The 24486-nt window shown below is 34.8% G+C and overlaps 3 protein-coding genes and 1 long non-coding RNA gene across 4 annotated transcripts; 3 read left to right on the top strand and 1 right to left on the bottom strand.

The window, feature by feature from the left end:
• The first annotated feature begins 8402 nt into the window (after positions 1-8402).
• Positions 8403-10350, top strand: LOC140827617 (uncharacterized). The gene is made up of 4 exons (XR_012116997.1): positions 8403-8578; positions 8674-8729; positions 9422-9653; positions 9801-10350. It is a non-coding gene; the product is annotated as an uncharacterized lncRNA (long non-coding RNA).
• A 55-nt stretch (positions 10351-10405) lies between these two features.
• LOC140828500 (uncharacterized) lies at positions 10406-12751 on the top strand. Its single transcript, XM_073191439.1, has 2 exons — positions 10406-12482; positions 12605-12751. Exon 1 carries the CDS (start codon positions 10463-10465, stop codon positions 11591-11593), a length of 1131 nt encoding a protein of 376 aa, XP_073047540.1. The 5' UTR covers positions 10406-10462; the 3' UTR covers positions 11594-12482; positions 12605-12751.
• LOC140827373 (uncharacterized) lies at positions 11761-12354 on the top strand. Its single transcript, XM_073190036.1, has one exon. It carries the CDS (start codon positions 11761-11763, stop codon positions 12352-12354), a length of 594 nt encoding a protein of 197 aa, XP_073046137.1.
• Positions 12752-12871: 120 nt separating the features above from the next.
• LOC140827616 (serine/threonine-protein phosphatase 7 long form homolog) lies at positions 12872-22648 on the bottom strand. Its single transcript, XM_073190367.1, has 6 exons — positions 22502-22648; positions 14432-15176; positions 14230-14348; positions 14057-14144; positions 13509-13952; positions 12872-13396 (listed from the first exon to the last, which is right to left on the bottom strand). Exons 2-6 carry the CDS (start codon positions 15155-15157, stop codon positions 13292-13294), a joined length of 1482 nt encoding a protein of 493 aa, XP_073046468.1. The 5' UTR covers positions 15158-15176; positions 22502-22648; the 3' UTR covers positions 12872-13291.
• Positions 22649-24486: the final 1838 nt, after the last annotated feature.

Genomic DNA, 24486 nt, shown 5'->3' on the forward strand with positions numbered 1-24486 from the left:
GGATGTGTGCTGATGCAACGAGGGCATGTTATTTCTTATGTCTCAAGACAGCTTAAACCACATGAGACTCGCTATCCAATTCATGACCTAGAATTGGCAGCCATTGTCTTTGCATTAAAGATATGGCGACACTATCTTTATGGTGAAAAGTTTGAGATATATTCTGATCATAAAAGTTTGAAATATCTGTTTTCACAATCTGAATTGAATATGCGACAGCGAAGATGGCTTGATTTGCTTAAAGATTTTGATTGTGAAATCAAATACTATCCAGGAAAGTCTAATGCAGCAGCTGATGCACTAAGTCGAAAGGTATGTTCTTTATCCTTGTCGACGATCGGTGTTTCAAATTTGATAGAAGACTGCTGTTTGTCTGGATTGGAATTTGAAACAGATTATAGACCGTTGAGACTTTATACGGTGCAAGTAGAACCAGAGCTGATTATGAAAATTAAGGCAGCTCAGCGAGGTGATCAGAATATACAGAAATCAATATCGATGGTTAGAGCAGGACATCGATCAGAATATCAGGTACGTGATAACGTCTTGTATGTGAATAATCGTCTGGTTGTGCCGAATGTTTCAGATTTGAGACGACAGATATTGTCAGAAGCACACAACAGTCGATTCAGTATTCATCCTGGTGGCAGAAAGATGTATAACGATTGAAAAAGACAGTTTTGGTGGAAACAAATGAAAACTGATATCGTCGAATTTGTTTCCAAATGTCTGAATTGCCAGCAGGTGAAGGCAGAAAGAAAGAAACCCGGAGGATTATTACAGAGTTTGTCCATTCCTGAATGGAAATGGGATCACATTTCCATGGACTTTGTGACGCAGTTGCCGCGTTCCTCCCGAGGTTGTGATGCGATTTGGGTCGTGATTGACAGATTGACCAAATCTGCATGTTTTATTCCATACAAGATGACGTACAGATTTGACCAGATGGCAGAGATCTATGTCAGGGAAGTGGTCAGATTACATGGAGTGCCGAAGTCGATTGTTTCAGACCGTGATCCTCGATTTACTTCGCACTTCTGGCAGAGTTTGCAGCAGGCTCTCGGTACGAAGTTACATCTGAGTACCGCATATCATCCACAGACCGACGGACAGTCAGAGCGGACTATCCAGACACTGGAGGATATGCTGAGAGCAGTAGTGCTAGATTTCAGCACCAATTGGCAAGATGCATTGCCTCTTTGTGAATTTTCGTACAACAACAGCTATCAGACGAGTATTGAGATGGCTCCTTTTGAAGCGTTGTACGGAAAGAAGTGTAGATCCCCTATATATTGGGATGATATCTCTGAAGTTCCTGAGATTGGACCAGATATGATCAGAGATATGACAGAAAAAGTGAAGCTAATTCAAAAGAAAATGAAGGCAGCACAAGATAGACAGGCCAAATATGCCAACGTTCGACGTAGACCGTTGGTATTTGAAGTAGGAGACCGAGTATTTTTAAAGATTTCACCTTTCAGAGGAATTTTCAGATTTGGCAAGAAAGGGAAACTGTCTCCACGATATATTGGGCCTTATGAGATTCTTGAAAAGATAGGAGATCGTGCCTATCGACTCGCTTTACCGCCTTCATTATCCGGGATACATGATGTCTTTCATGTATCGTTATTAAGAAAATACCTTCCTGTTGCTTCACATGCTATACAGCCAGTCGAGGCCGAGCTTGATGAATCTCTGAGCTATGTTGAAAAACCGATCCAGATCATCGATCGAAAAGAAAAACAGCTCAGAACGAAGATGATTCCACTTGTAAAAGTACAATGGACTCGTCATGGTGTAGAAGAAGCAACTTGGGAAACTGAATCAGATATGAGACAAGAATTCCCAGAGTTGTTTCGATGATGTAAAATTCTTATACAGTTTTGTATATATACTCCTTGTTGATACGAATGAAATGCTTGTGATTTCGAGGACGAAATCGTATCTTAGGGGGGGAGAAATGTAATGCCCTAGATTTTATATCATGTTAAGTGGAGATTATTGAGTATAAACTAATGTGATTATAACCGGGCCATTACGAGATCGAATTAAGCCAAACTTATGAATTACATAATGTGGGGACAGAACTAGTGGCGCCCGAGCGGTAGAAAACAACCGCCCGAGCGCCAATGTTGCGGTAATTCACGTCACGGGCAGAAGGTTCGGCGCCCGGGCGGTAGATTTTGACTGCCCGAGCGCCAAGGATGTGCTTCGAAATTATTCGGACAGAGAAAGCCGCGCCCGAGCGGTGAATTATTACCGCTCGAGCGTGCTTGTATGGATTGTGAGGGCCGAGAGTTCCGCGCCCGGGCGGAACTTTATGTCCGCCCGAGCGCGAGACATGCAGACGGGAAAAATGACATTTGGCTTGTCGCATGTTCGTGTATGTATATATATATATACAACAACGAAAATCCCTCAGAATATTAGAGGAGTTGGGGAAACTTTGTTGAAAATCCTTACGCCTTTATATTTCAATCCGTCCGTTAGATTTTAAATCCGACTTCGGTGTTGTGTTCCTAGCAACGCAGGCTTCAACTGGACGTAAGTTTTACTACATTTTGACATGTTTTGAAAATATGATGTTGTTAGAATTGAATACACGTCATATATGTTGTTCTTGACATGTTAGACATCGTAGAATCGAAGTCAGATTAAGAAACAGACTGAATATGGAATTGTTATAAATTTCAGAATGAAATTGACTAGAATTGATGTCAGATTTTTACGGTGGTTAATTGTAAATGATTGGAATTGATATAGACTGATATAGTATTATCAGTATCGCAAGATTGTACTGTTGTACTGTCAGAATTTGATAAAACAGAAATGTTGTGATTTGATTTGAATATTAATACAGAATACTGGTATTGTCATTGCCAGATTGAGTATTGACAGATTTGGAGTCGAGACTTCGATTGTATCAGAGCGACAGCAAGAAAGGTATAAATAAATATTGATTCGGGATTGCACAACTCGAGTTAGGTTTGACTTGAGTTTCCCTAAATCACATACTTTACTTTATTGCATTGATATTTGCAGATTATCAGATTGATATGTTATTGTAGTGACTTAGAACAGAGTCAGAGTCCGAGTCTAGGGCAGACAGCCTAGCTAGGGCAGAACCGCCGAGTCTTTCTCAGAACCGATAAGACTCTAGACTTACGGTGTATCGATGAGCTTCAGATGTAGATCGACGTCTATCTCAGACACACTCGATACAGCATACAACAGTCTAAATTAGATTGGGATCCCTAGAATTGAGATAAGATAAGATTAAATCACGAGTCATTGATACATGTAGTCAGATTAGATACATGTCTCGATGTTTGTTCATGCTTTTATATATGTTTTATATGATTGTATTTAATACATTGTTTATACTGGGATATTTATATCTCACCGGAGTTATCCGGCTGTTGTCTTGTTTGTATGTATGCATGACAACAGGTGGGGCAGGTACAGGGTCACAGAGGTGAAGACAGATCAAGATTAGAGTGGTGATACCGGACTTGGACTAGAGCTAGGGTTTAAACACTTGATTGTAGTTGTTGAACCTGAGCATGTATGATTGTATATTTTATCAGATTGATACTTTTATACTGATATGTATAGGAGTTTGGTGACATTACCTTCCGCATTTTAAAAAAAAAAAATTTAAATTTAGACCCTGTTTATTATAATTAATTTAGTCCCAATGATGATTAAGAACATGATTAGCGTCCGGGTCCCCACAGGACATCTCTTGCAATTGCAGCTAACACTGGATAAAGTTTAGAATTTACTTTCCACCAATCAAAAATATCGAAATTATCCGTAGTCTCAATATATTAGCTTAGATAAATTTGGATCTCATTGTAATTGGTTGTTGTCACCGATTTTCATTGAACTTTTGTCGTTTCAAACTTTGAAAGAAGTCCAGTGCTCCACTTTTGCTTTTATATGTTGGCATCTCCTCCGGCTACGCACTCGGTTAATCACGTTGTTCACTAGCATACAAATCAAACAATTCTTAGAGATAATACATGATTGACTTCTTTTGATCATCAACATTCTTCCGAAGAAATTTAGGATAATATTCAAAAAACAGGTCTAATCCTCCTCGATTTTGAGTAAGATCAAGTAATGTTATTAAACCATGCACAATTGGGATAGTTTCCCAATATTTTAAAAATTTGTTTTCCATATTTGAAACAAAATCACGCATAACATAATCATCGCGATATTCAATAAATTTATAAAATATATTGAAAAGCAAATGTAGAAACATGGTTGAAGTAGGGTAGTTAATGCCAGAAAATTTTTCGGTTGCTTATTTAAAAATTTCTAACAAAGTAACACTCGACAAGTCGACACTCGAAGACCAAATTAATTATCTAACATCCCCTATTTAATAATAATAAAATCACCCTATCAAATAAAGCAGTTAATTTAGCCAAACCCGTCGTAGAAGTAAAGGTGAGCTGTATTCCAATCATCGTCAGTTAACATTAAAGATTGTACCGCAATATTATTATAATATGGAGTAACTAAATCTTGAAAGAGTAATAGAAGCAAGTGATATAAATAATTCCATCTAGTTTCAATATGAAGATTAAATTTTTTAATTTAATTTTGGTTGATTCGACTAGTGTTTTCCAGTCACGTCCACATCTTCTTTCACGTAATAATTTCCCACATAATTTGAATTTTTCTATTATAGTGGATATTTGCTCATCACAGGCACATTTAACACAGAAGTTGATAATATGACACACACATCTAACATGAAGCAAATTACCTTCTAAAATTGGTTTTAGTGAATCTTTAAGATATTTAATTGCAAGAGTATTGGCACTCGCATTATCTAACATTGGTTTTAGTGAATCTTTACGATATTTAATTGCAAGAGTATTGGCACTCGCATTTGCAGCCATTGGCCCAAAGGATTTTTTTAAAATTTCGGATTCCGGGTCGGTTCTGGATATGGCCCGGAACCGGTTGAACCGGTTCAGAAAATGCTGATTGTACATGGTTTCGGGTCCGGTTCTTCCATACCGGATCTGGTTCCAAGCTTAACGGACCGGTTCCGGCCTGAACCGGTCCGTTAAGCATGCCTAGCATCAATAAAATCTCCTTGCATCGCTAGCATAAAGCCAAAATGGATAGCAATGATTTTTGCATCAGCAACTGATCTTGGATGGTGTATGCCACAGGCTGAAGCAGCACAAATATTGCCATGATGATGTTGAACGACCATTCTTCTAACTGAACCCTGCATCGACATCATGTTAGAAGACGTGCCCAGCTAGCTAACTTGTGGCTTGTGTTTTATTGATTATGATGTAAAACGATCTTTATTTTAATAATATTTTACGGTTTTATCTAATTATGATATTTACTTTAACTGTATACTCATGCAAACAATATAGATAAAGTCCTTGAATAAATAATAAGTACCATGAGGTCTGTCTCTCAACGTAAGACCATGAAACTCATTAGGAAGTGTACGACATATTCTAAACAGGTTCATAGTCGAATCAACCTCCTAAAACAAGGTAAATGTTGCTTGAACTTGAGACTAGCATCTGTGATTTAAACGCCATATTTCATAGATAAGCGCATAGAGATGTTTATTCATACAGATGAGTGATCATTTGATGATTCACTTAACAACACTCCCTCGGATTGTCTAAGTGATTATTACTTATCGAGTGTAATAGTACACGGTTATGTTTGTACACCATTAGTATTTTGAACTGGGACAATATAGAGGCTCTACGTACTAACGTGCACTTTGATCCGTTTACCGACTTTATTTGGAGTCATCAAGTTGCGAGATTGGATGTAGTTCCAAAATACGTAGGATCAAATGCATTGTATGTTTTCCTACGAGTGAATATATCTTATGTGATATGATGAGTAAATAGTACAAAGAATCTTTGGCCATAGTAAGACGTGTGTATTTGAGAAATGTGTTTTCTCAGTTGCACATACCATGTCTCTATTAGTACTCAAAGATAGTTCATATCGTTATCAAATTCATATGCAACTCTCAATATATACCAATGGTTGCATATTCGATCGGAATATATGAGTTGAAGAGACCGTACAATACGCTAACAATGACTTAAGGTTCTTGTAGACACTATCAGTGATAACTAGGAGATCATGAGACAATGTTACTAGACGCCCTTATCATGATCATATCGGTACAATAAAATAGAATTATGATATTTTTGATCAAGGTGTTGATAAAAAAAATGGTATTAATTAGGGTAAGTTTTGCATATTTTCCGCTTACAAGCGCACAATTGTCAAGTTTTAATATATGAGAGTAAAGTATCATTTCCACGATCGAATTGAGAAAATATCAATGCGAGAAAATATTTAGAGAGTGATTTCACTTAGTTTCCACGATAATCATTCTCAGTTGCATTTATATTCATGAATTCTAAACGTTTAACAATCAAGAGCACTTAATTATTTTATTCCCTCTTTCCTAAGTGACGAATTGTATCATTCAAAGTTTGATTAAAACATTCCCAATAAAAATCTAAGTTCAAATGATATATTCAAACAATGATCGTATCTAGGCCTCACTAAAGTTATGCGCCTTCCGAACAACATAAACATTTAAGTTGTGTCTCTAATTATCTATAATTCTAGGCCATCTCCCGAGTTGTAGAGTTAATCAGATAACAAAAAAAATTATACCAGTAAATTGAAAGCGATAAGAACTATAAAACACAATTAAACCAAAAATAATTCAATCATATAAACAACTGAGTCATAATTATTGTGTCAACAAAGCTACGTCATCCTCTAGAATGGAAAAGTTAGTTCATAGCGAAATCTAAACAAAAACCACGCATTTTTGAAAGTCTAGACATTGCAAACACAAGAAATTAAAGGCAAAAGAATTAGATAACAAATCAGAAGTGGCGTCTCTGTCCCCAGATTCGTCGTTCTTCGTCTTTACGATCAAGTCTTGCGCTCCAATTCTTCATCTCGTGCGTGTGCTATGCGTTTCTATCACGTTTTTTCTTCAGAAAAACGGCCGTTCTTTTTGTTCTAGGTTTTATCCCTTTTATTCACATGTGGCGGCTCTAAGTTGGTTTCTGCACACCTCTTGTGTGCGGGTGCGCGTGGTCCGACGCTATCGCGCGCAAGCTGCAAAATTATTGTGTCTGCCTTGCGCACGCGGCTGTGCCTGTTCTCATCCAGTCGCGCGCGAGCTCTACCTTTCCAGCTGAAAATTTACACGCATGGCTGCGCGTGTTCTGGCGTGGCCACGCATGCCATTCTGTCCGTGTATTGCTTTGTTGTGTGCGCGGCTGGGCGTTATTTGATGCTGGTGCGCGCCGCTCGTTCCTTCTTGCATCAATGTGGCTTCATGTACATCTTATTCTCCATTCCTATGTTAACGTTCAAAACAACCAAAAAACGTATAATTATGTTTGAAACTAACGCAATTCAAATAGATTCTTTTATAAATTAAGTGCAGTTCTTGCACTTATCAAACCTCTCAAACTTGAACTTTTTGCTAGTCCCAAGAAAAATAAAAGTAAAAAATATTTACTTAATAATTAAAGTTAACAACTATCAGTTATGGATATGCACCATAGACCTTGGCCTCTGACTTATCCATTTTCATGTGATTTTACAATTACTCGAGAGTCACATTCGTATGTCATATGTCAATATTCATTTATCCAATCGAATGCTCAAATAAATTCATGACACCCACTTGCCTCATAAACTAAAAAATCTTCAGCTCAGTTCAACTCACACTTTATTAAAATGCAAATCCACTTACACAGAACAAAAAGGACTTTACTGGTGATTATTTGTCTCATAAGATATTCAACACAAGTATACCAAAAATGATAAATGATGTCAAAAATGAGATGCTAACATGCAAATGATTAAAGTTCATACTTTCTAACCATGTTTCTCAGGTATCCATAAGCTTGACTTGAACAACTTTTATCCACTGATATATTGGACAAATGTGACAAGATTAATATGTCTTGTAGGCTTATAACGTTAAGCTACGGCTCATGTGTAATATCCCAACTTTTTATCATTTTATTGTTTATGATGTTATTCTTTGGTTTGGGTGTTTAAGGAAGGCTTTTTTTAAAAAATATTGTAAATTAAAATAATAATTATAAAAATATGGCAAAATTAGAAACTTTGTAAATCTATTGTAATCCGCTGCACTGCAGCGGATTCATCCCTTTTTTTATAAAAAAAAAAAATTAAAAAACTTAAAAAAAAAGAAGAAAAGTGAGTGGGTCACGACTTCAAAGAATCCGCGACAGTCTGTCACAGATTCTGAATCCGTGACAGACTGTCACGGATTCTTTGAATCCGTGACTGTGTGTACTCCGCGTGTATTCCTCTATAAATAAAAATTTCCGTCCCCTTCAAATTGTATCATTTCCTTCTTTCCTTCCTTCGTCCGAAAATATTTCCGTAATAATTCTCGCATTCATCCGATTCATATGCGCAGAATCTATATTTTCTAATTCGATATTGTATTGATATTATTTGTTGATTTTATCATCCTTTTAATTTGAAGATATTTCAAGAGGTAATGCTTAATTTCGTTGATAATATTATAATTATATATTAAGAATTAATATTTTTTGTGTATTTTTTTTTTATAATACTTGTCATTTATTTCAGATATTAATATCGTTCGTTGAAATTATTACAAGTTCCGTATAATTACGTCGGAGAAGGTAATTTAATCAATTCTTTTAATATTTTGTTTGTATTTTTTATATTATATTATGTTAATGTAATTATAATTTTCTTCATTAACATTATATTAATAAGTATAATTTAGTTAAATATTATATTTATAATATTAATCATGATATTAAAAAATAGTTGTAATATTAAAAATATAATAAATATGATATTGTGTTTTTGGAAATATTTGAAGTTTAATATTTTTAATATAATTAAATTAATTTAATATAAGAATGAGTTAATATTATTGTACATAATACTAATGAAATTATAAATTATTTTGTTATGTTTTTTTAAAAAATTTATTAAAATATATATATGAAATAGTGTTTAGTTACTCTTATATATGAAATAGTGTTTAGTTACTCTTTAACTTTGGGCACTTTAATATAATTTATATAATATTATGAAAAAAAATTGTTGATGCAAAGTAATATAAGAAATTGATAATTCTAATTAAATTATTTTTATCCAACTATATATTTTGAAATAAGTTACTTAAAAGTTTAATATAAGTAACTTATATTAATTTTTGTTGTCATATATTAATTTTTTTTCACTCCGTTGTATTTTTTGTTAGGTATAAAGAATCTGTGATTCTTCTCCCTTTATAATTTGCGTCGATCGTGTAATTATTTGAATTCCTAATTTGACTTGATATTTTTCTGTTGAATCTTAGAATTTTAGAGAATTGCGCCGAGTATCAGTAATTCAGAATTTGATTTCGGAGAATTGTGCTGAGTAACAGAATTTGGGAGAATTGCGCCGAGTCTAAGTCGAATCTATATTTTTTCTTCCTATATTGAATTGTTTTTTTTTATATTGTATCTGATATTTTTTTAAATTAATTGCAGATATTAAACTCCGGTAGCTCATTTCATTACAAATTCCGTACAACGACATTTGAAAAGGTAATTTCAATAATTTCTTATATTTTAATTGTATTATTTATGTGGTATTAATGTAATTATAATTTTTTTCAGTTGCATTATATTATTTTATATAATTTTGTTATATTTTATATTTTTAATATTAATTATGTTTTATATTTCTCACAGACATGGATACTGTCAGGTCCTTACTTTACGTAGGTGGGTATGTCATTATTGAAGATGGTAGGGTTGGATATAGTATTCCCGCGACCAGGCCCATTAAAATCCCTCGCTCTACTACATTTTCCCAATTGGTGAATTATGTGCATCGGAAGCTGGAGATCGACCCATCAAAATTCTGCATCAAATTGTCATCGAAATATTGTTACAGCTCGTTGTCTCGTTACATTGAAGAGCATGTCTTTATCACAGATGATGATAGTCTACAATTTATGTTTGAGTTGCCGACACTGGACTGCATGTACTTGTATGTTGATTCATCGCCAGTGTTACAGAACGTAAGTGATTACGATTTTGATGCATTCATGCCTGTAATAACGCAAGGTTTGGGAACAGTAGGTTTGAATGAAGCGGGACCTTCTATGTATCACGTCGATGAACAGTCAGCTCAGACCTACTCTGGGATCGACACTGGTCCTTGGGATCACCATATCACCACTCACACTGAAGAAGACTATGCATGGGGGATGAATAGAACTCGAGAATTGGATTTTTCCTCGGGGGGTTGGGATCATCATATCACGGGTCCATCAGTAGTTGATATCGCATGGAGTTATAGTAGAACAGGTCAATTGGATGCAAATATTCCCGCCCAAATTACAGAACACATGCCTGAGCATGATGATTTATTCGGGGATAGTTCGCATCATGTCATGAATAGCGATGATGATTTGTATGCTACATCAAGTGACGAAGAAGATGGTCATCATGTTGACAATGCAAATGAAGGGACATCGGCGCGTGTGTTGATGTCTGGAGCAACAATGACAGAGAACATTCCTATTGCACCGGAGCAACATTTACGTGAAATTCCTCAATTTTTCAATGAAGTCTATCATGAGCAAATTCCAGATTCATTTGGTAATCCTTCTGCATCACGAACAAACTTTTACAATCCTGAAAGGCCAGAGCTCGGTGTAAAAATGGTTTTTAATAGCAAAGGTGAGTTAATAGCGTCTGTGAAGGATTTTTCTGTTCGGGTTTTGAGACGTGAATATATCGTTGTCGAAAGTTCTCCGACAATTTGGAAGGTCAAATGCAAGAACTGGTCCGAAGGTGGCAATTGTGGGTGGGGACTTCGAGCATCATTCAAAAAAAGTTTAGGCTACTTCATGATCACAAAATATGGCGGTGATCACACATGCATGTCTACCCAAGTCGGTATAGATCACCACAACCTTGACGTAAACATGATAGCCAATACACTTTTGGGAATCGTACGTTGTGATCCTGCATACGAAATCAAATATGTGCGAGAAAGTATTAAAGAAAAATATGGTTACGATATATCGTATGCTAAGGCATGGCAGAGTTTGAAATGCGCGGTGGAGTTAGTCTATAGCACATGGGAAAGCTCTGTAACTTTGCTTCCTAAATATATGGGAGCTTTGTCGAAGTACAATCCAGGAACTGTCGTAGAATGGAAGCATCTTCGACCGTATGACCATCCACATAAAGTTTTGAACTTTGTGTTTTGGGCATTCAGACCATGTATAGATGGTTTCCGACATTGTCGCAACGTAATCAGTGTAGACGGTACCCATATGTACACCAAATATAAGCACAAACTACTCATAGCAGTAACATTAGATGCCAATAACCAGGTTTTGCCGCTAGCATTTGACTTGTTGACGAAGAAAATTATGAGTCTTGGCATTGGTTCCTCGGTAATGTTGCACGACATGTTACCAGAGGTTGTAGTGGTGTGTGCCTTATATCTGATAGACATGCGGGTATAACAAGTGCAGTTCAAGATCTCCCTGACTTCAAGCCTCCTCTTGGTGTTCATCGTTTCTGTTTGAGGCATGTTTGCTCTAATTTCAACAGCAGGTTCAAAAACATTCATTTAAAAGACTTATGTTGGGAAGCAGGGATACAACACCAAGTTGCAAAATTTAATGCGACAATGGAGGCAATTAAAAAAAATAATGCAGCAGCTTTCACGTATTTGTCAAACATTCCAAAAGAAAAATGGTCATTGGCTCATGACGGTGGATGGCGCCGAGGGATAATGACGACGAATATGTCTGAGTGTATTAATGGTGTGTTGAAAGGGGCGCGTCGTCTTCCAATAACTGCGATAGTTGAGATGAGCTTTCAGCGTTGCGTGCATTATTTCATTGAACGGCGAGCTCGAAGTGATAAGATGCTGAAAAAAAATCAACCATGGACCGACTATGCATACTCTAAATTTGATATGTGGTCAAAAAAGTCAATTGAACATCGAGTTGTAAGATTTGACCAAAGGGATAAAACAGCATCCGTCGCGACAGGAGGAAGACCAGGTCGTCAACATCACGTACAAGCTGTGAACATTTCTACGCGTGATTGCACCTGTGGTAAATTCACAATATTTGGAATACCTTGTTCACATGTTATATGTGCAGCGAAATGGTTTGGTTTGAATCCCGCACAGCTTGTACAACCATGGTTTACATTGAGCGAATACGTGAACACATACGATGGAAGATTCTACCCCATTCATGATGAACAATATTGAGATGAACCTACATTCCAATTACAACACAATGGTGTTCGTCGACAACGGAGGCAGGTTGGTAGAGATCGAACGACACGCATAAGAAACGAGATGGACCAGCCATCAACGAGGGCGAGACAACGTGGGAGGTAAAAAATCTACAATAACGTATTGTATTTTATTTTTAAACCATAACATGTGCAGTTATGAATGTAATTACAAAATTGTGTATAAAAATTTTGTATTTATTGATGAGTCTTGTTCATTGCAGGTAGGTGCAGATGAGAAGATCGAGTTATGGTGCAAAATAATTATGTTTTTGACGTAGATTTTACAATTTAGTATTGTATTGTTATGACAATTCAATGCTGTATTGTTATGAAGATTTTTTACTATGTAGTTTGTTGACATACCCTGACTTGATTTAGCAATTATACTTATGTTTTTTTGTTTCTATAAATTTATCCCTAAATTTATTTGTAAAAGAATAATAAGTCAAAATCAATATAGTCAACAATTTTAAAAAGTCAATAATACAGAAATAGTTTACGAATGTCGCAAAAAATATGTTGCAGCAACAGCTTGTAATTAAAATAAAAAATTGCTAAGCATACAACAATACGATGTAAGTAATTGTGTATATCTAAATAAATAGTTAATGTCGATGGTAACGATGCCCCCCAGTGCCACACGGTGGTCTCCTGATTACTCTACGTCCACGACCTAACATCTGTTCATCATCTCCATGAGTACTTGTTTGCCCTGCAGATGTACTGGTATCTTCAATGTTCCCACCAACCTCAAACCCTTCTGGATCAGAATATTGTGGAAATGGTATGGGCGACGGGTTAAAAGTAGGGCGACTCTCATTCATACCCGGTCGAAAGTCACTTTGTAGAAATTGTGTAAAACTACCAACAATTGGAGTGTAGTAACCAGCGTCATATGATGGAAAGCTTTAAACCACTGGCGGAGTAGTGTACGTCATATTTGAAGATGATGGTTCGGGTTCAAACTCATTCCCTGTCCACATCGGTGGATATTGCACATGAGCTGGACGTGCCTGTGACGTAGATGCATATGTTATGTAACACATATTTAATACAACAAATTAAATTCACGTACATATATAGATAAATTTACGTTCATATGTAGATAAATAAAACATTTCTTACGATAAATGGTCGGTAGTTTGCATCAACAGGATGATAGCCCATGATGTTCGAAGGTACCACTGGCGGCGAAAGCACTATCTGTGAAATGCGATAATACCAACCAATATAGTCCACTGTGATGGCGGGCGTACCAGGTATGACATGGTCTCCACCAATCACAAAATTATATCTATCATTACACATTTGTACAAAATCCGCGTGATATGTCGCCCAATCGACATTGTTCCGGCCTTGTCGAGTCAGCTTATGGAAATTGTCGAAGTTAGTAGCAAGTGGCGGAATACCCTGACGCATTCCGAACTGTCGGAGACACCGCTCTGGTCTATGCATCTCAACGATATGAAAATTAATCAATGCGCATGCCGACCGACATAGATGAATGCTATTTTCATCCAGAATTCTGCCAACCTCCGGAGACGCCATATCATAAACTGTCCATAGAAACTGAAGCAAATAAAATGAAAAAAGATTAGCAATTTCATAATATATAAATAATATTAAAATTGTAAAAAAATTTCAAATTCTAAACACATAATTTATATATCTACCTGCCCTTCTACCATCCTGTCAAGCATATCTCTCATTATACGGACCGAATGATGGGCCGTGTGTGTCCAAGAAAATCCACGTCTCCACCTGTAATTTAAAAAAGTACACAATATTTTCATTAAAAAAAAAGAAGAAATAATAATATTAAATTTTAACTATTTTTTATTAGTACCGTGCGCCGTATGGTGGGAATGGTAGACCCTGCATCACATCCGCAGCCTGCTCTGCTGAAATAGATACATGTTCAGCTCTATCAGGGCAAAGAAGAATAATCCTAGACCACACCCAAATCTGCAATAACATAAAACAGAAATAGTCAAATCTTAAGAAAAAAAAGTACAAAAAACATAATGACCGTATAAATGCACAAATACCTGCAATATCTGAACTGGGCCACACAAATCGCCCTTCAAACTCATTGATGTGTCGCACAACTCTCTATAAAGATATGCCAACACAGCAGAACCCCAGCTGTACGTATTCACTAATTCTATGTCCTCAAGGAACTGCAAATACATAAGTTTCACAGCAGCACCTTCCGAGTCCGGAAACATACATCCACCAATGATCATTAATGCAACACAACGAGAATATTGTGTCACCTCCTCTTCAGTGCTTTCGTCATTAACCATATTATTGAGGCAATGGTCTAGCAAAGTGGTCAGATAAAGATGTGCACCTTTAATCTGAGAAGATGTGGGCGTAAAACCCAACCAGGTAGCGCAGCGCTGTTGTAAAGTATGTTTATTGTACGCGGTATCTACACCAGTGATGGGAATGCCATCAATATTCAACCCCCAAATAATGGCAACGTCCTGCAGGGTGATTGTTGCCTCGCCCACGGTTAGGTGAAATGTGTGTGTCTCACGACGCCATCTCTCAACAATGGCTGTAAGCAAATGATTATCATAATATTTAATAGGACCACACTGAATGACACCATAGAAGCCCATGCGTGCAAGACATAGGCGGACACGGAGGTGAATCCCGGCATTATACAATCTCCAAAGACATTTGTCTGACCGGCGTGGCGAAATTATTGCATCCATATTTTCAGCATTGATGTTAGTTGATATGTCTATCCCGCAAATACAACACATTCTCCGTATTTTCAGCCATCTTGCAAACAATAAATCATTAGTTAATATTTATTTGTTATAAAATATATACATTAGCAATAGTTATTTGTTATAAAAATAGTTATAAAACTTATACATTTATTGTAATTAAATTAAGTATACTAATTATTATATAATTAATATTATAAGTATTTGAATAAAAAATTTACTTCATGAAATTAATATATAGGTGTTGTGAAAAAGTAAAAATTTACGGTAAAAAGTAAAAATCTCAAACTCTCAAAATTATCAAACTACACACTTTATAATATTTTTCTCTCAACTCAATTGTTATTTCATTCACAAATGAGTGCTCTATTTATAGAGTTTCATATACAAATATTCCAAAATAAATTACCTCATTACATACATCATCACACACTAATTTTCAATATTCAACACCTAATTTTACCTAATTTTCAACATTCAACATTCAACATACATATTTTAATATTATATTTTCAACACTCCCCCTTGTGATGATGATCATAATGATTGTCTTCATTACGTGTTTTTATACTGCCTCGTTAAAAACCTTACTTGGAAAAACCCATTGGGATAAAAACCATAGTAAGGGAAAAAGAGTGCAGTCACGTAAACTCCCCCTGATGTTGACATGAACAGTTCTTCACAAATTTCGTAGATTGCGCATCCCAATATTATATATGTGCTTTCTGAATATTGACGTAGGAAGTGCCTTTGTGAAGAGATCTGATGAGTTTTCACTTGATCGAATGTGACGAACATCAATACATTTATTCTTCTCAAGCTCCTTGGTGAATGCGAAGAACTTAGGAGGAATATGTTTAGTTCTGTCGCTTTTTATGTATCCTTCTTTCATTTGAGCAACACATGCAGCATTATCTTCATATAGTATTACAGGTTTCTCGTCGAATGATAATCCGCATGAGATTTGGATATGTTGGGTCATTGATTTTAACCACACACATTCACGGCTTGCTTCATGTAGTGCAATAATCTCGGCATGATTTGATGAAGTTGTTACTAGTGTTTGTTTCTGTGAACGCCAAGAAATTGCAGTGCCTCCACGAGTAAATACATATCCAGTTTGGGAACGTGCCTTGTGTGGATCAGATAAGTATCCAGCATCAGCATAACCAATTATACTTGGATTAGCATCTTTTGAATACAAAAGTCCCAAGTCTGTCGTTCCTCGTAGATAACGGAATATATGTTTAATTCCGTTCCAGTGTCTCTTTGTTGGATATGTGCTAAATCTTGCCAACAGATTCACGGCAAAAGATATATCAGGCCTTGTACAATTTGTAAGGTACATAAGGGCACCGATGGCACTTAGATATGGTACTTCTGGACCAAGAATATATTCATCATCTTCACATGGACGGAATGGATCTTTTTCTATGTTTAATGATCTAACAACCATTGGAGTACTTAAAGGATTTGCTTTATCCATATTAAAACGTTTAAGGATCTTTTCTGTATAATTTGTCTGGTGAACAAACATTCCACATTCTTTTTGTTCAATTTGCAAACCCAGACAATACTTGGTTTTTCCAAGATCCTTCATTTCAAATTCTTCCTTCAAGTATGACACAACTTCTTGAATTTCCTTACTCGTTCCAATGATGTTTAAATCGTCAACATATACAGCAATAATTACGCATCCGGATGTTGTTTTCTTAATGAAAACACAAGGGCATATTGAATTGTTTACATATCCCTTTTTCATCAAATGATCACTTAGTCGATTATACCACATTCGACCTGATTGCTTTAACCCATATAACGATCTTTGTAATTTCACAGAATAACATTCTCTGGGTTTTGAACTTTGTGCTTCAGGCATCTTAAATCCTTCAGGGATTTTCATATATATATTACTATCAAGTGATCCATATAAGTAAGCTGTAACAACATCCATAAGACGCATTTCTAAATTTTCAGATACCGCCAAGCTAATCAAATACCGAAACGTAATTGCATCCATCACAGGAGAATACGTTTCTTCATAATCAATTCCAGGCCTTTGAGAAAAACCTTGTGCAACAAGTCGAGCTTTAAATCTTACTATTTCATTTTTCTCATTTCGCTTTCGAATAAAAACCCATTTGTATCCAACAGGTTTTACACCTTCAGGTGTAAGGACTATAGGTCCAAAAACATTACGTTTATTTAGCGAATCTAATTCAACCTGGATGGCATCTTTCCATTTTATCCAATCCTGCCGATTTTTACATTCACCAAAAGATTTTGGTTCATGATCTTCGTTATCATTTATGATGTCGATTGCCACATTATAAGAAAATATATCATCAATTTCATCTATATCTTTTCGGTTCCATATTTTTCCAGTATTAATGTAATTGATAGAGATTTCATGATTCTCGTCAGTTTGTGGTTCTGACAGAACATTTTCATCATCATGTGTTTCTTCAGGAACACCATTCTCTATTTTGTGATCATCATGTGTTTCTTCAGAAACATCATTCTTTATTTTGTGATCATCGTGTTTCTCTATGAATTTTCTTTTTCGAGGATTTTTATCCTTGGAACCGACTGGCCTTCCACGCTTCAGGCGTTTAATGACATCATGAGTATCTTCCATTTGTTTCTTTGGAATTTCAATTCGAGCAGGGGCATTTGCAGCATGTATATATGATTTAGTTACCCCTTTTGTGTCTGCAAATGCATCTGGTATTTGATTTGCTATTCTTTGCAAGTGCACAATCTGCTGTACATCCTTTTCACATTGTTTTGTTCTTGGATCCATATGTAACAATGATGATACATACCACGTAATTTCCTTTTCGGTATGTTTCTGTTCTCCCCCTAACATTGGGAAGATTTCCTCATTAAAATGACAATCAGCAAAACGTGCTGTGAACACGTCTCCTGTCTGAGGTTCAAGATATCGAATGATTGATGGACTATCATAACCGATATAAATTCCAACCTTTCTTTGAGGTCCCATTTTCTTTCGTTGCGGTGGTGCAATAGGCACATACACCATACATCCAAAAATTCTCAGATGAGAAATGTCTGGTTCTTGACCAAATGCAAGCTGTAATGGGGAGTATTTATGATATGCACTTGGTCTGATGCGAATTAATGCAGCGGCATGTAAAATTGCATGTCCCCATATAGAAATAGGGAGTTTTGTTTTCATAATCATTGGTCTAGCAATCATTTGCAGACGTTTAATCAATGATTCAGCCAATCCATTCTGTGTATGTACATGAGCAACAGGATGCTCAACAATGATTCCCATAGACATACAATAATCATTGAAAGTCTGGGAAGTAAATTCACCAGCATTATCAAGTCTAATTTTCTTGATTGTATAATCGGGAAATTGATTCCTCAATTTTATTATTTGAGCAAGTAATCTTGCAAATGCAACATTTCGAGTTGACAATAAACATACATGTGACCATCTGCTGGAGGCATCAATCAATACCATAAAGTATCTGAATGGTCCACATGGTGGATGGATTGGTCCACAAATATCACCCTGAATACGTTCAAGAAACATTGGTGATTCAGTTTGGATTTTGCCTGGTGATGGTCTTATAATAAGTTTTCCGAGAGAACAAGCTTTACATTGAAACTTATTATTCTGAAAGATCTTCTGGTCTTTCAACGGATGACCATGTGTATTTTCTATAATTCTTCGCATCATTGTTGAACCAGGATGTCCCAATCGATCATGCCAATTGGTTAATATCGAAGAATTATCAACTACCATGTTTGATTCAATGGGACTTATATGTGTATAATGCAATCCAGTAGGGAGCATTGGTAATTTTTCAATCACATATTTCTTTCCTGATTTATATGTGATAAGACACATATATTTCTCATTCCCTTCATACATTGTTTGAGTATCATACCCATGGGAATATATATCATTAAAACTCAACAAATTTCTTTTCGATTGTGGTGAATATAAAGCATCATTGATCAAAAATTTTGTACCATTAGGTAACAAAAATTGTGCTTTACCACATCCTTTAATCAAGTCTACAGGACCTGATATTGTATTCACCGTTGTTTTTGTTGGTTTTAGTTCCAAGAAATATCTTTTATCTCGGAGGATAGTGTGCGTTGTACCACTATCGGGTATGCAAACTTCAGCTTTGCTCATAGCATTTTCCATATTTGAACTTCAAAAAAATATGCAATGAAATAAATTACTGGCAATATATATTTAAATATAACACATATCATAATTATACAATAAAACATTATTTTATGAATACATAAAAAACAAATTATTGTACATTTATATTCTACCACTATATTGTTCATTTTCAGAAAAATCATTGAGAAAATCTGCAGCATCAAAATTGTTCATTTCTATCCCACCAACATGTTGATCATTTCCAGAGAAATCATTCATAAAATCACCAGCATCAAGATGAGTTGAATCACTCAAACGGTCACTGCGTTCAGTGAAGTTGGTCTCCTTTTCTTTCCCCTTTAATGATTCTTTATAAAGTTTACAAAGGTGCTCAGGGGCTCGACAAACTTTGGACCAATGTCCTGGAGTACCACATCTGTAACAAGAACTTTCATATCTTTTTGAGTGATTCTCATTAACACTTGTATTCTCATGATGCCTTTTCTGTGGATGGTTTGGGACGCTCTTTTGAGATGAGTTATAAAAATAACTATCTCTATTATTTTCAAAACCACGGCCTCGACCACGACCACGGCCAAATCCACGTCCACGTCCACGTCCACGACCTCGACCTCGACCTCGACCAAAATCTTGTCTTTGAATTTGATTTTGGTTCCGAGGTTTAAATTCATTTTTATTTACAGCATTTACTTCGGGAAATGCTGTTGATCCAGTGGGTCGGGACTGATGATTTCTCACTAGAAGCTCGTTGTTCTTTTCCGCCACAAGAAGACAGGCGATGAGTTCAGAATATCTGGCAAATCCACGTACTCTATATTGTTGCTGTAGAGTAATATTTGATGCATGAAATGTGGAAAATGTTTTTTCAAGCATCTCAGATTCAGTAATCTCATGGCCACAAAATTTCAATTGCGAGATTATTCTATACATCGCCGAATTGTAATCACTGACTTTTTTAAAGTCTTGGAATCTTAATGTATTCCATTCATCCCGGGCGGTCGGAAGTATAACTTCTCTTATATGTTCAAATCTTTCTTTTAATCCCTTCCACAAAGCCATGGGATTTTTTTCAGTCAGATATTCACATTTCAATCCATCGTCGAGATGTCGACGTAAAAATATTATGGCTCTTGCCTTTTCTTGTGACGTGCATATGCCATTTTCTTTAATGGTCTCGCTTAGACCCAATGACTCGAGATGCATTTCTACATCTAGAGTCCATGGCATATAATTTTTCCCAGTAATGTCAAGAGCGATGAATTCGAGCTTTGTCAAGTTTGCCATGGTGGTACTAAAAATCACGATGCATTTTATTAGTTAATGAATATTGCAATACAAAGTAATGGATAAACAACAAGTACAAGTATTCGTAAAAATAAAGAAAACACACGAGGAGGATATTCTCCGATAAATACAAGACTCGTGAGTATGATAACTAAAATAATTAAAAATAATCTTGCGAAAGCCATCTTCTTTTTTCTCCGAAAATTTGATGAAGAATAATTTTTAGAGAAGAAGAGAAAGTTGGGGTGATTGAATGAGTTTGAGAGATCATATTTATAGGGCAAAAACTAGCCGTTTTGTTACCGTTTATGACCGTTGGTGAATAAAAGAATAAATGTATGTATTTGTATAATTTTATGGTAATAATATGGTATATATAATATTAGACATGTTTAAATAATTATATATATCATATCATAATATTATAACGACTGTCATAATTTATTTTGTTTAAAAACCTTATAGGCTTTTATACTTGTCGTATCCCTTGCCGGGAGTGTGGGATGTCGTCTTAACATCCTCCCAGGATTTATAACAAGTTTATGAAAAATTTATTTTATTATTTCTAATAATAACATTATATTGTATATTAAATAAATACACAATAAATAAATAACAGTAAAATAAATATAATTACTTTTGTTACCTTTTTCTTCTGTTTGGAGCTTGGAAAAGTATGTAGGACTTTTAGAGCTTCGTGCTGATAACGTGTTGTGAAAAAGTAAAAATTTACGGTAAAAAGTAAAAATCTCAAACTCTCAAAATTATCAAACTACACACTTTATAATATTTTTCTCTCAACTCAATTGTTATTTCATTCACAAATGAGTGCTCTATTTATAGAGTTTCATATACAAATATTCCAAAATAAATTACCTCATTACATACATCATCACACACTAATTTTCAATATTCAACACCTAATTTTACCTAATTTTCAACATTCAACATTCAACATACATATTTTAATATTATATTTTCAACAATAGGTATTAATGTTTTACGAATAATATTTTAAATATTCAGTATTAATATTTTAATACGTGATGCAATTAATATATAAGTAATAACAAAATTACATGAGTCGATTAATATTAATATATAAGTATTAAAATTATACAATATAAAAGTATTAATATATACGTATTAATATTATTTTATAATTATAAATATATAAGTATGTAAATAGTTATTATTATACAATTAATATTATTATAATTTAAATAATATACTTTATATTACAACTAATTATAATTATACAATTAATACAGAGTTATTATTTACAATTTTTGTAAATAAATTAAGTATAGTTATTATTATTACTTAAAATTAAAATTTCAACTTAGTTAAATAAACCTATAATTTGTCTAACAACAACACCGGCACTAGGGATTTTTCCTCAACAAAACCATAGCAGTATTTATATATTTTATCGAAAATTGTGTTGGTATTAAACGGTATTATCCTTTTGTTGTCAAAGCTTTATTTTCAATCGATGAATTTTTTTTCTTCTAGCTAATAATTAGAATAGAAAGATTGACAGTATTTTTTTTTCGCCCAAATATTGTGCTTCTAATTTCTATGTTGTGAAATTTAGCAATGTATCACTTCTCTGCTTAAATTTTTGTGTATAAATATATAACATAATCTAATTAACTTAGCTCTAATTATTTAATATCTATGTGGAATAATACTTATTTATAACATGTAATTCCAATAATATAATTTATAATTATTGTAATAAAATGTACAGTATAGTTATTATTATTACTTAAAATTATTACGATGCGGTCATAAAGTTCTCGGTATCCAATAAGTACAATAATACAATTAGTAAAATAACTATTGTGATTACTTATAATTACTATAATTAACTGACAATAATAAATAAAATAATCAAACAAAATTCAAAGACTTACGTACGTTTAATGCACTGAAGTCGTCGAACGAAATTCCCTCAAAATCGGAATTAGCTGAACGAAAGCGAGAAGAGGGAAAAAAATATTGGAGCCAAAGCGAGAAGAAGGAATGAGCTGAATGAAAAAAAATCGTCCAAGCTCCTCAATTTAAAGCCACGGATTATTAGAATCCGTGACTTAAGTCACGGATTCTAATAATCCGTGACAGTCTGCCACGGATTCAGAATCCGTGGCAGACTGTCACGGATTCCTGAATCCGTGACTTTGGTCACGGATTCTAAGAATCCGTGACAATGGTTTTCCTTTTTTTTTTAAGTTTTTTAATTTTTTTTTATAAAAAAGGGATGAATCCGCTGCAGTGTGCAGCGGATTACAATAGATTTACAAAGTCTCTAATTTTGCCATATTTTTATAATTATTATTTTAATTTACAATATTTTTTAAAAAAAAGCCGTTTAAGGAATATTGTTATTGGATATTCATGGCTTATTATGGTAATGGATATTTTATATGGTTTTGGTGGTTGAGTTTATGTGGAATGATGATTGATTATGGTATGTTCATTGGAATGTTAAAAGTATGGTTATTGTTGGTGTTGTGTTTCATAGTTTGTGTTGATTATGGAAATGGATGGGTTTTTGTTGTGATGGTTTTTATGGATGATTTGATCATGTATTTGAATGGTAATGAATGAGTAGAATAGAAAGTTGATCTTGAGCCAAATAGAAAGTGGAAGTGCAGAAACGATATGAAAAATATGGTAGTAGTTGTGATTTTTAGCATAATATTTTGTATATTGATCAAATTGATGTGAAGCCACTTCCATTAGAAAGATAAGATGTAAGGCTATAACTTTCATGTTTTGAGTTTTGTTCAAATCATTAGGGTAGACGAGCCAAAAGTGGCCCAAAGGGTGTCATGTGTATCGTTATTCCTGCACTGACACATGTTGAGAGAATGAGCATAACGTTTTACTCAGACCTTCAAATGACATGAGGCCAATTGAAGATGCAAGAAAAGACATAGGACTACAACTTTCATGTTGACCACTTTTGAAAATTCGGAAGTTAAAAATGGGTTTTTCGGCATAATGTGGAGCGCATATTGCGCGCCGGGTGCTGAAGTTCTTAGTGTTGGGGCAGAACGGGACGCAAATTCGCGCCGGAACTGGCACGCATATGCGCCGCGCCCAGCACAGGTTAAAAAAAACTCGTTTTTAAGGGAAATGAAGGGCTTATTTATGTTGTGTCTAGATGCTTCCACACACTTCATTCTCCTCCCTTTTCCTTTGATCGATCAAAGCCCTTTCTCCTTCAAGTTTCTCTCCAACTTCTCTCTACTTCAAGTTCAAGAATTTTAGTATATTTCTTAGCTTCTCCTACTAAGCTTCCAAGCTCCAAGGTAAGGATTTTATCTTTTGAGTTTAGAAAGGTTTGAGAAGATGAAGGTTTGAGTTGGTTTGGTTGATTCCTATGATTATTGGTGATGATTAATGGTTGATTGTATGTATATTGTTGTAGGAATCACTTTGAGATCATCCAAGCAAACACTTGCTTGTTGGGTTGTAAGTAGAGGCTTCCTTTCTTGCTCACATGTTATATATATGCACAAAAGCCATTTTGATTGATACCTAGCTCCTTTCATTGCTATGTTCTTGATATAATTGTTATTATGTATTCATTGATCAAGGAATAACATTGCATTTATTGATAAAGGAGCTAGTAAACCATTGTGCCTACCATATATTTGTTTAATTCCCTCAATGAAGTCCATATGGTTAAAGTAAATAATTGATAGTATTTACATGCATGTTATTATCCAATTTCATGATGAATGTGTATCTCTCACAGTTTTGATTTTTATATCAAAGAGATACTTATTACATGGTCACAGGTCATAGGTCACAGAACTATCAATTCATTTCTTTAATTCATGTCAAAAGATACCATCTATATTATCTTGATATCTATTGTTCATTGAATATG

This window comes from Primulina eburnea, chromosome 3 (assembly GCF_022965805.1).
Source record: "Primulina eburnea isolate SZY01 chromosome 3, ASM2296580v1, whole genome shotgun sequence".
Classification (NCBI taxonomy): Eukaryota; Viridiplantae; Streptophyta; class Magnoliopsida; order Lamiales; family Gesneriaceae; genus Primulina; species Primulina eburnea.